The sequence below is a fragment of the Carassius carassius genome, unplaced genomic scaffold (assembly GCF_963082965.1).
Source record: "Carassius carassius unplaced genomic scaffold, fCarCar2.1 SCAFFOLD_97, whole genome shotgun sequence".
NCBI lineage: Eukaryota > Metazoa > Chordata > Actinopteri > Cypriniformes > Cyprinidae > Carassius > Carassius carassius.
In genome coordinates, this window is record NW_026775192.1 from 119,969 (window position 1) to 133,043 (window position 13,075).

Below are 13,075 nucleotides of genomic sequence, written 5' to 3' on the forward strand. Positions count from 1 at the left end.
AATTTCACATTAATTTTCCAACATGTATAGGCAAATATAATAAACTCGCATTTCAGGTCGAATGTGTGATTTGTGTTTGCATAAATAGCGCCATCTAGTGCCACGTGCTGTAAAATTACAGAGGGGTTGTGGCCGGAAGTCCCGCCTTTGAACAGTTTTCCGTTGAGGAAAAGAAATGGGCGCGATTGGCTGACGCGCTGTCCGTCACGTGTTCTCCACGTCATACGTCAACACGCGCTGCCTGGGCGAGCACGTGAAATATATGAACATATTAAAGCGCGTTACAGTAACGTTATTATCCAGCAAACAGTGAATCGGACGAAACGTTGTTATAGAGCAGTGACTTCGTTCAAAACAGTATCGCGAATAAAGGACCAGAAGCGTCATTCAGCAGCAGTCTAGCGGAAAGAGCTCGTGATAAAACTTTAACTAGACTGTGATGAATAAAGTCCATCAATAAATATATTGATGATGGATAATCCTGAAGAATATTCACTGAACCTGCACGAAGATGAAGAAATCATCGAGGTTATTGATCTAAATGACACAGAACAGACCGCAGGTGTGTGTTTATCACTGAATGTTTACCTGGTGCCTCCGATCTGGTGTGTGTGTGTGTGTGTGTGAGAGAGAGAGTGAGTGTGTGTGTGTTTGTGAGTGTGTTTGTGCAGGGCAGGATTTAAGGGGCTGGGGGCACCTGGGGCCTGTTACACAAAGGAGGTTAATATAAAACTCTGAGTATGTTAACCCTGAAATGAGGGAAACTCTAGGTTTTCTGTTTCAGAATGGGAGGTTTGTCAAACCCAAGAAAGCAGGGTAAGTCAAGCCCGTTTCTGAAAGAGAGCTAACTTATACTCAGAGTCAGTTACCGTAGTAAACTTACTCTATGAACCCTACCTGGTCAGGAGCAGCTTTTCTTCGATAAACCCAGAGTTTCTTTCGGTCTCCTCTTCATTGCACTTCATTGATGCACTCTGGAAAAATGCTCTTCTTACTAAGTGTTTTTATTTTCATCATCTTCTTTTTCCCCAAGTACAAATAAAAAAAATAAAAATAAAATAAAGATTGATTTTCTATATAAGGAAATGATATAAGATACTTAGTCTTGTTTCCTGGGGGGTGTGGGGGGGGGTCTAAATTAAGGGCATTTTACTTGAGTAAAATTATATGCCAGTGTGGTCATAAAAATAATCTTAATGCAAATGGAAAACAAGATTATTCTGAGTGTCTATTACTGTGTACTGTCAGGGCCGCTGCTGGCCAAATGGGTGTCCTAAGCAGGGTTGTATCCCCCCCCCCCCTTCCTCAAATATGATGATGGAAAAAAACACCTACTATAGGGGTGAAAATAGAACTTTAATCAAATAAAAAAGTAAATGAATAAATTGTATTATTTACAAATTACAATTGTAGCTCTCGACATTTGCCTATGGCTATAACTTTATTATGACTAATTTATTTTATAGTCTCAAGCATTCAGAAATAATGCAAAAGGAAATTAAGCAGTTTTACTATGATAAAACCATGGTTTATTTTTGTAAGGGTTGTGATATGCACATTTTTTGTTGAAGAAATTATAAAGGCTGTGTCATCTATAGCAAAAAGGTGTCCAAAAATGAAAGATTAAGTGAATATTTGAATAAAATGTTTGGTCAGTAGCCTAAACAAGGATTTGATTGTCCTGTAAGTGTAACTGCAGCAATCACATGGCATTTGTAATAACATGTACATAAATTGTTTTTGTATTTGCCTACATCATGTATTTTAACAGTGTTATTAGTAACCAATCATTATTGCATCATTGTTTTTTTATATAGTGCATTTTAAAGGGGTGGTTCGGGATTTTTGACATCGGACCTCATTTTTAAGTCAGCCTGGTTGTTATTCATCAGTGGAGACATTTTTTAAAAAAAATTATCCAGTCTTTATATTTGGATAGATAGCCGATGCTAGGCTAGCGCGAGTCAATGGGTATATGTTAGCCAGCCATTAAAAACCGTTTTACCCGCTCCACAGTGCACCAAACGCAAATCAATTATAACACTAGACTATCGATGCAAATGTCCGTTGATAGAATAATGTTAGAAATCAAACTTACCTTTCATCACATTGCATTAGTTATAATTTGTTCCCTGTAATCATAAGCCTTGTCGACAGCAGCAGCGGAGTGATATTGATTACCTAGGCAACCGAGTGAGCCGGTCCACACATGACGCAAGTGTATTTACCTGCCGCTGGCACACTGATCATTACTAACCAGAGCAAAGTAAAATTCCGCAGCGGCTGAGAAACTAGTTCCTTTAGGATCATTGAGATGAAAGGTAAGTTTGATTTCTAACATTATTCTATCAACGGACATTTGCATCGATAGTCTAGTGTTATAATTGATTTGCGTTTGGTGCACTGTGGAGTGGGTAAAATGGTTTTTAATGCCTGGCTAACATATACCCATTGACTCGCGCTAGCCTAGCATCGGCCAACTATCCAAATATAAAGACTGGATAATTTTTTTAAAAAAATGTCTCCACTGATGAATAACAACCAGGCTGACCTAAAAATGAGGTCCGATGTCAAAAATCCCGAACCACCCCTTTAAGTCATTTTAAAGGCTATTGATGGCTTAGGTCTGTTTTTATAGAAACAACAACAAAAATATTACAGTATATTAATACTTCTTTGTAAATTATTATTTGAAGTAACAAAAACATGGCTAATTTGCAGTTACCATGGCTACAAGAACGATGATTTGTGGTGTTAATGTTAAAACCATGGATAATTTTCGTAAGAGAACCTGAAAAAAAAAAAAAAACTTTCACAGGAATGTGCCTGAAAGTGTTAAACAGGCCTCGTTTTTACCTAAATTATTTATAATTTATTTTAATATATATAAAAAAATCTATAAGGTGTGCATTGTAGCTGACACAAAAAATAAATGAACACATTACAATTGTTTGATGACTACAAGTTTTTTCCTTCAAATGCTAGCATAGTTTACATATGATTTACAGTTTGTTTTAATAAATATCAACATCTTTTTTTTTTTTTTTTTTGAGCAACTGGGATGGTGCCCCTTCTGGGAGTTGGTGCCCTACGCAGACTGCGTATTCTGCGTATAGGGAGCGGCGGTACTGTCTACTGTAGCTCCGCCCTCCATCGACACATAAGGGTAAATACGACACGTGAATAACGGCTTCAGTGGTGTAGGCAGTAATGTTTTGTGCACGGAAAACTAGCTTGTAACGCGATTGATTGGGTTGGAGTCCGGCTTCTCCCGAGCTTGTTCTTCTCACTTTTCCCATCACATGTCACAATTAAATTTTTTTTCAATAAAAATGAACAAAATGTTCTAAAAGTGGAAGTAAAGTACCTAACGGGACTTTGGCGGGAGCTGTTGCCATGGTGAATCGTAATATTGGCGCTCCATTGATAATGGCTTTTGTTGTGCACACGCTTAACTCAGAGTCAGTCAATTTAGAGTTGATTAAACAAACTCATTTCAGCTGTTCTGTAATCGAAAACTCAAGAGTTTCCCATCTCAGGGTAAGTCAACTCAGAGTTCAAGTTTAAACTCAGAGTAGGTTGAACCTCCTCAGTGAAACTTGAGTTTATGTTTGGGCCCTATACAAACGCTACAAATGCCCTCAAATAGAACATCATTATAGAGTAGGGCTGGGCGATATATCTAACGATATGATCATGCGCATCTAGTCAGTAAATCTGGTTCTGTGATTACCACTAAATCGCCATCACCTGCTTATAAATGGAACGGCATTTAATAGACAGAGCCGTAGATCACTGACAAGCTACGCAATATCACGTTCATTATCGAAGGCGATTCATCTGGGATAATGAACGCGATATTGCGTAACTTGTGAGCGAGAGAGAGACACTGTTAAGACTAAATTTCTTTTTGAAGAATAAAAATACTAAATATTCTATTTTACATGTAAAGAAAAAAAAACATTTTTGTGGTCATTTGGTGGATGGGATGGACAATAAAAATAGAAAGATAGTAAAGCCGTGCATGTGTTTGTTCAGAGGATCTGGCGGAGGAGCTGGAGGATGTAGATTTGGCGGAGGCTGGGAATGTGGATGATGACGGATGGGAGACGGAGGATGAGATGGAGTCTGAGCAGGACGACAGTGAACTGACCTTCTCCAAACACACGGGTGACTCTCCACACACCTCAGTGTCTGAGAGAAACGCTCCGTCTGTCATGAGCTCTTACTGGATGCTGTTTTTGATTCGCAGGTTCTGTCTTTTGTGTTAGTTTGGACCCCGTGAGCAACAGTCTGGCTGTCACGGGCGGAGAGGACGACAGGGCCTTCGTGTGGAGCGTGTCTGATGGAGATGTTTTGTTTGAATGCACAGGTCTGGAGAAGACTTTCATCGTTTATATGCTTTGTGTCCATCAGCACAAACCTGGTTCTCTCTGATTCACGGCAGGTCACAAGGATTCGGTCACATGTGCTGCGTTCAGCTCCGACTCCAAGCTGGTGGTGTCTGGTGATATGAGCGGTCTCATTAAGGTCTGGAACGTGGAGAACAAGGAGGAAATCTGGTCTTTTGAGGTTGGAGACCTGGAAGTAAGTTAGAAGCACATTGCCGGTGCTCTGCTTGCGTTGCTGGTGTTTGTGGAGAGTATTTGAAGCGTGTGTCTTGCGCTGCAGTGGTTGGAGTGGCATCCCTGTGCTCCGGTGCTGCTGGCCGGAACAGCTGATGGGAACGTCTGGATGTGGAAGATCCCGAGCGGAGAGTGCAAGACATTTCAAGGGCCCAACTGCCAGGCGACTAGCGGGAAGATCCTTCCTGACGGTGAGAGCTGAGGCTTTCAAAAGACTCTAAGTTACTAACTGACTGTTGTTCTGTTTTAAATGTCTGTCTGTCTTAAAGGAAAGAGAGCAATTGTGGGCTACGAGGACGGAAGTTTACGTCTGTGGGACTTAAAACAAGGCAATGCCGTTTATGTCATCAAAGGTAATTCATCCTTCACACACTTTCCTCCGAGGGTCATTGGTGCCGTTACAGGCGAGTAGTTCACATGAAAATAAAAGTTATGCCATTTACTCACCTTCATGTTGTCTCAAACCTGTGCAGCACAAAGGGTTAAAGGGATAGTTCACCCACAAATGAAAATTATGTCATTAATGACTCACCCTCATGTTGTTTCAAACCCGTGAGACCTCCGTTCATCTTCAGGACACAGTTTAAGATATTTTAGATTTAGTCCGAGAGCTCTCAGTCCCTCCATTGAAGCTGTGTGTACGGTCTACTGTCCATGTCCAGAAAGGTAAGAAAAACATCTTCAAAGTAGTCCATGTGACATCAGAGGGTCAGTTAGAATATTTTGAAGCATCGAAAATACATTTTGGTCCAAAAATAGCAAAAACTAGGACTTTATTCAGCATTGTCTTTATTCAGGCGCCATCTTTATTCCAAGATGGCGCCGCACATGGCTGCTTCAGTACTTGGCTCTCCAGTGTTTGTACTGTTTTTGTTCGTTTTTCCTGTTTTTTGTTTAACAAACACGATTAGTTTCACCAGGGATGAACTGCTGAACATTCGGCAGAACACACCACATGATATTTTTCCGGATTTCTATTATACAGACGTTTTACTGAACATTGTTATCGGAGGAGCAGCGGCGCTGATCAAGCGCTTCAGGACGCGCAGACGGGGAAAGCGAGCGGGAGCGCTCGTCAGATTCAGGAAGCGCGGATTTCGAACGCCGTTGCCTAGCATCCATCTCGCAAATCTTCGCTCTCTACCCAACAAAACGGACGAACTCCTTCTGCTCTCTCGGACAAATAAGGATTTCTCTCACTCTGCTGCTCTGTGTTTCACGGAAACCTGGCTGAATGACGCCATACCGGACAGCGCACTCCATCTGCCGGACTTTCAGCTGTTTAGAGCGGACCGCGAAGCAGAAGCTTCGGGGAAATCGCGCGGCGGCGGGACATGCTTTTACATCAATGAACGGTGGTGTACAGATGTAACTGTGTTAAAGAAGATGTGCTGTCCTGATCTAGAAACGCAGTTTATCAACTGCAAGCCGTTCTATTCGCCGCGGGAGTTTCACTCGCTCATTCTGGTTAGTGTTTACATTCCTCCTCAAGCGCATGTGAGCTCAGCTTTACAGAAACTCGCTGATCAGATCACAGACACAGAACAACAACACCCGGACTCTGTTTTAATCATTCTTGGGGACTTTAATAAAGCCAATTTCTCCCGTGAACTGCCAAAATACAGACAGCATGTTACCTGTCCCACCAGAGACAGCAATATACTGGATCACTGTTACACCACAATAAAGGATGCATATCACTCTGTTCCACGAGCAGCTTTGGGACGTTGTGATCACTGTCTGGTTCATCTTATACCGACCTACAAGCAGAAACTTAAATCTGCTAAACCTGTAGTAAAGACTGTGAAGAGATGGACCAGCGAAACAGAGCAGGATTTACAATCTTGTTTTGACATCACAGACTGGAGTGTTTTTGAAGCTGCTACCACCGATCTGGACGAACTCACAGAGACTGTAATATCCTATATTAGTTTCTGTGAGGATATATGCATTCCTACCAGGACTTATTTAACATTCAACAATGATAAGCCATGGTTTACAGTAAAACTCAGACACCTTCGTCAGGCCAAAGAGGATGCCTACAGAAATGGGGACAGGGTCTTGTACAATCAGGCCAGGAACACACTGAACAAAGAGATTAGAGCGGCTAAAAAGACCTACGCTAAAAAGTTGGAAGACCAGTTTACTTCCAACGACTCTACTTCAGTTTGGAGAGGACTGAGAGCCATCACAAACTACAAGACACCATCCCCTTGCACTAAGGCTAATCAACGACTTGCTAACGACCTGAATGAGTTTTATTGTAGATTTGAAATCCCCAACACCCACTCTGACCATCTCCCTACACAACCGTTAACACCTCCTGTAATCCCCCTCTCCATACCTCCTGCTCTTCAAATCTGTGAAGATGATGTGCGCCAGGTCTTCAAGAAAAACAAAAGAAGAAAAGCACCAGGCCCAGATGGCGTTACACCAACCTGTCTGAAAATCAGTGCTGACCAGCTGGCCCCCATCTTTTCACAGATCTTCAACAGATCTCTGGAGTTGTGTGAAGTGCCTTCCTGCTTCAAACGCTCCACCATAATCCCCATTCCAAAGAAACCCAAGATAACAGGACTTAACGACTACAGACCTGTGGCTCTAACGTCTGTCGTCATGAAGTCGTTTGAAAAACTGGTTCTGGCTTATCTGAAGGACATCACTGGACCCTTACTGGACCCCCTGCAGTTTGCGTACCGAGCAAACAGGTCCGTGGATGATGCAATCAACATGGGATTGCACTTCATCCTGCAACATCTGGACAAAACAGGGACTTATGTGAGGATCCTGTTTGTGGACTTTAGCTGGGCTTTCAACACCATCATCCCAACAACCCTCCAGACCAAACTGACCCAGCTCTCTGTTCCTAGCTCTATCTGTCAGTAGATCACCAGCTTTCTGACAGATAGGCAACAGTTAGTGAGACTGGGGAAATTCATGTCAAACAGCTGCTCCACCAACACTGGTGCCCCTCAGGGATGTGTTCTCTCCCCTCTGCTCTTCTCCCTGTACACCAACGACTGCACCTCTAAAGACCCCTCTGTCAAGCTCCTGAAGTTTGCAGACGATACTACAGTCATCGGCCTCATCCAGGACGGTGACGAGTCTGCTTACAGACAGGAGGTTGAGCAGCTGGCTGTCTGGTGCAGTCTTAACAACCTGGAGCTGAACACGCTCAAAACAGTGGAGATGATTGTGGACTTTAGGAGAAACCCCCCTGCACTTTCCCCACTCACCATCATGAACAGCACTGTGGCTGCAGTGGAGTCATTCAGATTCCTGGGAACCACCATCTCTCAGGACCTGAAGTGGGACAATCACATTGACTCCATTGTGAAAAAAGCCCAGCAGAGGTTGTACTTCCTTCGCCAGCTGAGGAAGTTTAACCTGCCACAGGAGCTGCTGAAACAGTTCTACTCAGCCGTCATTGAGTCAGTCCTGTGTACTTCAATTACTGTCTGGTTTGGTTCAGCTACAAAATCAGATATCAGAAGACAACAGAGAACTGTTCGGACTGCTGAAAGGATTATTGGTGCTCCCCTGCCCACCCTCCAAGAACTGTATACATCCAGAGTGAGGAAAAGGACTCAGAAAATCACTCTGGATCCCTCACATCCAAGTCACCCCATCTTTAAACTTTTGCCATCTGGCCGGCGCCTCAGAGCCGCAAATACAAGAACAGCAAGGCACAAGAATAGTTTCTTCCCCCAGGCAATCTACCTCATGAACAGTTAAATGTTTCCCACTTAAACTTATGCTTATGCAAAAATGTGCAATATCCTTATATTTATTTGTTACCCCTCCATCCTAGAACATTCCTGCATCTCACTCAATCCTATTCCATTATCATTCATAGCACAATTGTTTATATACTTATTTATTTGCCAATTTGTAATTCTCCTGTAATTTTTTTTTTTTTTTTGGTCCGTGTGTTGTTGTCTCTGTTTACTGGAAGCTTATGTCACTAAAACAAATTCCTTGTATGCGCAAGCATACTTGGCAATAAAGCTCTTTCTGATTCTGATTCTGATTGTCTTCTCTTCTGTGTCTGTTGTAAGATAGTTCATAACAAAGCAGTTTGTGATATCCGGTTCGTGAACGAATCATTCGCTGTAACCGGATCTTTTTGAAACAGTTCACCAAATCGAACTGAATCGTTTTAAACGGTCCGCGTCTCCAATACGCATTAATACACAAATGACTTAAGCTGTTAACTTCTTTTAATGTGGCTGACACTCCCTCTGAGTTCAAACAAACCAATATCCCGGAGTAATGCATTTACTCAAACAGTACACTGACTGAACTGCTGTGAAGAGAGAGCTGAAGAACACCGAGGAGAACCAGATAATGACTCGTTCATGAGTCAAGAACTGGTTGCATCGGTTTTCGGATCATCAGTAGTTCTTTCTGACAGTTCGATTCAATAAACCGGTTGAAGAAAACGGTTCACCGGTTCTTTTGCGCTTGACATACTTTCAGTTCAGAATCAATCACCAAAAGAATCAGTTCGGTTCAGACGCTCTGTGTGTCGGTTTGCTTCTCGCTGAATCACACATGCGCAGTATCATCAGCTCCTCGGTTCTCAAATCGGACACGTCTGACAGAAACGGTTCTTGACTCGTGCCGCTCTTTACTCAATGCTGTGTTTGGTTGTCTGTTTCAACTCTTGAGTGTTTGACCTCTATATGAAAGCACAGTATGTGAGATAATGACACAATCACACAGGGAGAAAAAAAACTTATTTGGGTTGTCATCAGAAAAGTTCAGTGCTACAGAAGAGATTGTGTCTGTTTTCTCAGGTCATGATGGTCATCAGGGCGCGCTGACCTCTATAGCGTGTAATAAAGAGGGATCGCTGGCTCTGACGGGGTCAGTGGATGGCCAGGCTAAACTCTTCAACACATCCACAGGAAAGGTGAGGAGAGTTACGTCTGTGCCACTATCAGTGTTTTTACCTGTGATGCTATTTTTGTGTGTTATTTAATAGATCAGGGAAGCATGTGACTGTCAGACGCAGAAGTGTTTCAGCAGAGAGTTTCTCTGACAGCTGTGTAATAAAAACACTAGGATGAGTGTTCTCCACTTTTCTTAATGTAGTTTATTAATTTTATGCTACACTTTAAATGCTTTGTTACATTTCCATCCAACACATTAGCAATTAATCAGTTAAATGTTCACACAATGACTTGTCAGATGTATATTTTTTTTTTATTATGATTGGGCCTGAAGCGAGATCTGGATGTTTCCAGCAGAACTTTGACAAGTGTCCAGTTACAGTTTAGTGTTAATTAAACACTGGACGTCAATGTGATTTGATGTAGATCATCACTCAAACACCACCATAAAGCTTCATTTGTGATGATTGAAATGTGATTTTTTATTTATTTTTTTGTTCTTTAGTTGTTATGCTCATTTTCCAATGAAAACAACGAAGCAAAAGACTCTATGCAGGAGCAGGATTCCAACTCTGTTGAATCTGTGGGATTTTGTAATGTGTAAGTAAAGTAAATAGTCTATTAATGTTTCATATATGTATAAACGATCTATCAAAACAAATAATTTTCATCAAGGCATTAGTATTAAGGAGCATTTTGATAAGCTGCTGGTCAGATTTCTTTCACTAACCTCACTGATGACACAGTCACCGCCAATGCTGCTCAGACATTTAAATATATAAATATATGTATTAGAATTGTATAAAGTGCTATATAAATCAAGATGACTTGACTTTCAGGTTACCCCTAGTTGCTGTTGCATATTTGGACGGCACCCTGGCCATTTATGATGTTATTTCACAGAGCCTCAGACATCGGTGTAAACATGAGGTAAAAACTGAGAGTCCATAAATACAGCACCTGAACGTTTTCTCTCATATCATCTGTGTTGTTGTTGAAGGGCTTGGTGTGTGTGTGTGTGTGTGTGTGTGTCAGGTGGGTGTAGTGCACCTGCAGTGGGAGGAGGCGTCAGCGGTCATCTCCACCTGTAATCTGGCTGGTGTGGTCACTCTGTGGGACGCCAGATCAGGAGTCATGATGTCAGAGTACCGCGGACACTCGGCTGAGATCCTCGACTTTGTGCTGAACAGGTTAGTCTGTTAAACCGAGAGTTCTGTAGGTTAATGTTCGATACATTAACAGCTTTATACTCCATGTGTCTGTGTTCACAGAGACGCGTCAGTTGCCGTCACCGCTGGAGGAGACCATAAAGCCAAAGTGTTCTGCCTGCAGAGACCCGACCGGTAGAGCCATGTTTTCATCTGGAACCCATTAGACTTCAGGAACTGCAGTACCTCCCCACTCACACAGTTACCTGTAACCTGCAGCTTTTTAAAGTTTTGACAGAGCTGTGCAGTTCTGTCTTTGTCATGACTGTGTAAGTCTGAAAGAGTGATTTCTTCTTGTCTTTTGCATAGGCTATATACAGCTGTAATTGGGATGTCACATACATTTATACGGCCAAAATTATGTGGGTTTTATCCGTTCTGTTAATGTTTAGTAAGACAAATCTCAGTGCTTCACGATACAGTTACATTCTTGAGAAATGTTTGTCAGACGTTGAGATCTGTTGCGGCGCTGTAATGATGAAAAAAAAAAAAAAAAACACCTTCCACAAACTCTGAAGCATGTGTTTCTATAGACTGTATGGTGAAGCATTGAGATTTGTCCTCACAGAAATGACTGAAATAATTAAACTTATTAATCAGAATGGAATGTCTACACTCAATTGGACATGCAGAGTATATAACATTCAGTTCCAATAAGTTCTTGGTAAAAAATGCACACTTAAGCATAGGTTCAGGTTTCTAGACCATTCAACTGGATGCTCAGATTAAAGTTCTTCCCTTTTGCTAATGTTAAGTGTCCGATCGCTGGTCAAGGAACAGCTTTTGTCTTTCTTCTCCGAGCAGTGGCAATGAATAATTAGCAGTGACAAATTCACAACTGCCTGTGCACTTTCTTGGCAACATTTCAGTGCTGAATTGATGGCCATACATTCTGTTGTGTTTAATCAACGTCATGAGTGTTGTCAGCCTTAATTTTCTTCCTTTAACAAGTTACAAGAATGTTTGAAATGTGATGTGTGAATAAACACAACAGTGATGTTAAACAGATGAGAGGTTGAATGTTTTCCAGTGAATCCGCTCCAGGGGTGTGTCCCAATACTTGTGACCTTTGCACTTTTCACTTGAAGTCAGGGTCAGAAATTAACGGGGGCTTGGGGCAAAAATGGCATGAAAAAAAAAACATTTAAGATAGAAGGGCAAAAAATAAACTATAACTAAAATAAACAAATAAACTAAATAATCAAGGATGTTGTAATTAAAGTGAAATGTGAAAAGTGTCAATGGAAGCATTAGATATGCTCAGGTTTTATCAGATTTATTTTTTATTTTGCAGCGTTGACCATTAAAACCAATCGCACTATTTCTGATTAGCTTATAAATACAAAAAAAAAAAAAATATTTGTCAACTTTTTTTTTGAGTGTTTGCTTCAGTCCAATCACTGACTGTGATCCTGGTTAAAGGGGGCTTGAAGAACACAAGTGTATGCAGAACTTTTGTTTATCTGATGGGGCAAATATAGTATGGAAGTAAAGTTTGAAGAGTTTTGTTTAAAAGTAAAAAATTTTTAGTTTTACAGTTTTTCTTGATATGGCATGAATTAATAACAAATACGCACTAAAGCGCTTTTAGAGTAAGTGTGGATTAAGTGAGCATTATTAAGGGCACTGAGCTTTGGCAGTTACTAGACCAGGGAGTCAGTCTTACATACATACTTCCTGTTGTGTGCACTCACTCTCAAGACTGCAAATGTGGGTATTGGGACAGACCCCAGTTATGCATAAGTGACCTTAAAGTGCAGCTCTGTTATCTTCTAGTTGGATTTCTGACTAACATGCAACTAGCATGTTGCTAGCATGTTTCTTGCATGACTAGCATGTTTCTAGTATATTTCTAGCATGTTTAGCATTCGACTAGCATGTTGCTAGTTTGTTTCTAGCATAATTAGCATGTTGCTAGCATGTTTCTAGCATGATTAGCATGTGACTAGCATGTTTCTAGCATGATTAGCATGTTGCTAACATGACTAACATGCGACTAGAATGTTGCTAGCATCTCTACTTGTAATAGTTGTCTTGTTGCTGCTGCCCAAACTGTCTCTTCAACTGAGGATAAATATGTGTTCATTCTACAGCAATGAACAATAAATAAATAATCAAATAAATTCCCATGCTCCATTGCACAAATCCCATTCACCTGATAACAATCACACCATGCACATAGACTTGTTTCAGTTTCTAGTTTTCATAGTTTAGTCTTTTTCTTCCATTGCCCCTTTACTCGTGTTTTGACCATTTTGCTCTGGATACTGGATTACTCATCTTGTGTAGCCCTCTGGATATTGTTTGCTCATTGAAGACCCATACTTGCCCAAGTGATATTCTTTTG

The 13,075-nt window shown here is 41.3% G+C and overlaps 1 protein-coding gene across 1 annotated transcript; it reads left to right on the forward strand.

Annotated features, from left to right (window-relative positions):
- Positions 1–196: 196 nt before the first annotated feature.
- On the forward strand, positions 197–11,733 carry LOC132137536 (angio-associated migratory cell protein-like). Its single transcript, XM_059547577.1, has 11 exons — positions 197–562; positions 4,039–4,170; positions 4,253–4,372; positions 4,448–4,587; positions 4,672–4,816; positions 4,895–4,978; positions 9,425–9,540; positions 10,026–10,120; positions 10,360–10,450; positions 10,556–10,710; positions 10,792–11,733. The coding sequence occupies exons 1-11, from the start codon at positions 469–471 to the stop codon at positions 10,865–10,867; spliced, it is 1,248 nt and encodes a 415-aa protein (XP_059403560.1). The 5' UTR covers positions 197–468; the 3' UTR covers positions 10,868–11,733.
- The last annotated feature ends 1,342 nt before the right edge of the window (positions 11,734–13,075 follow it).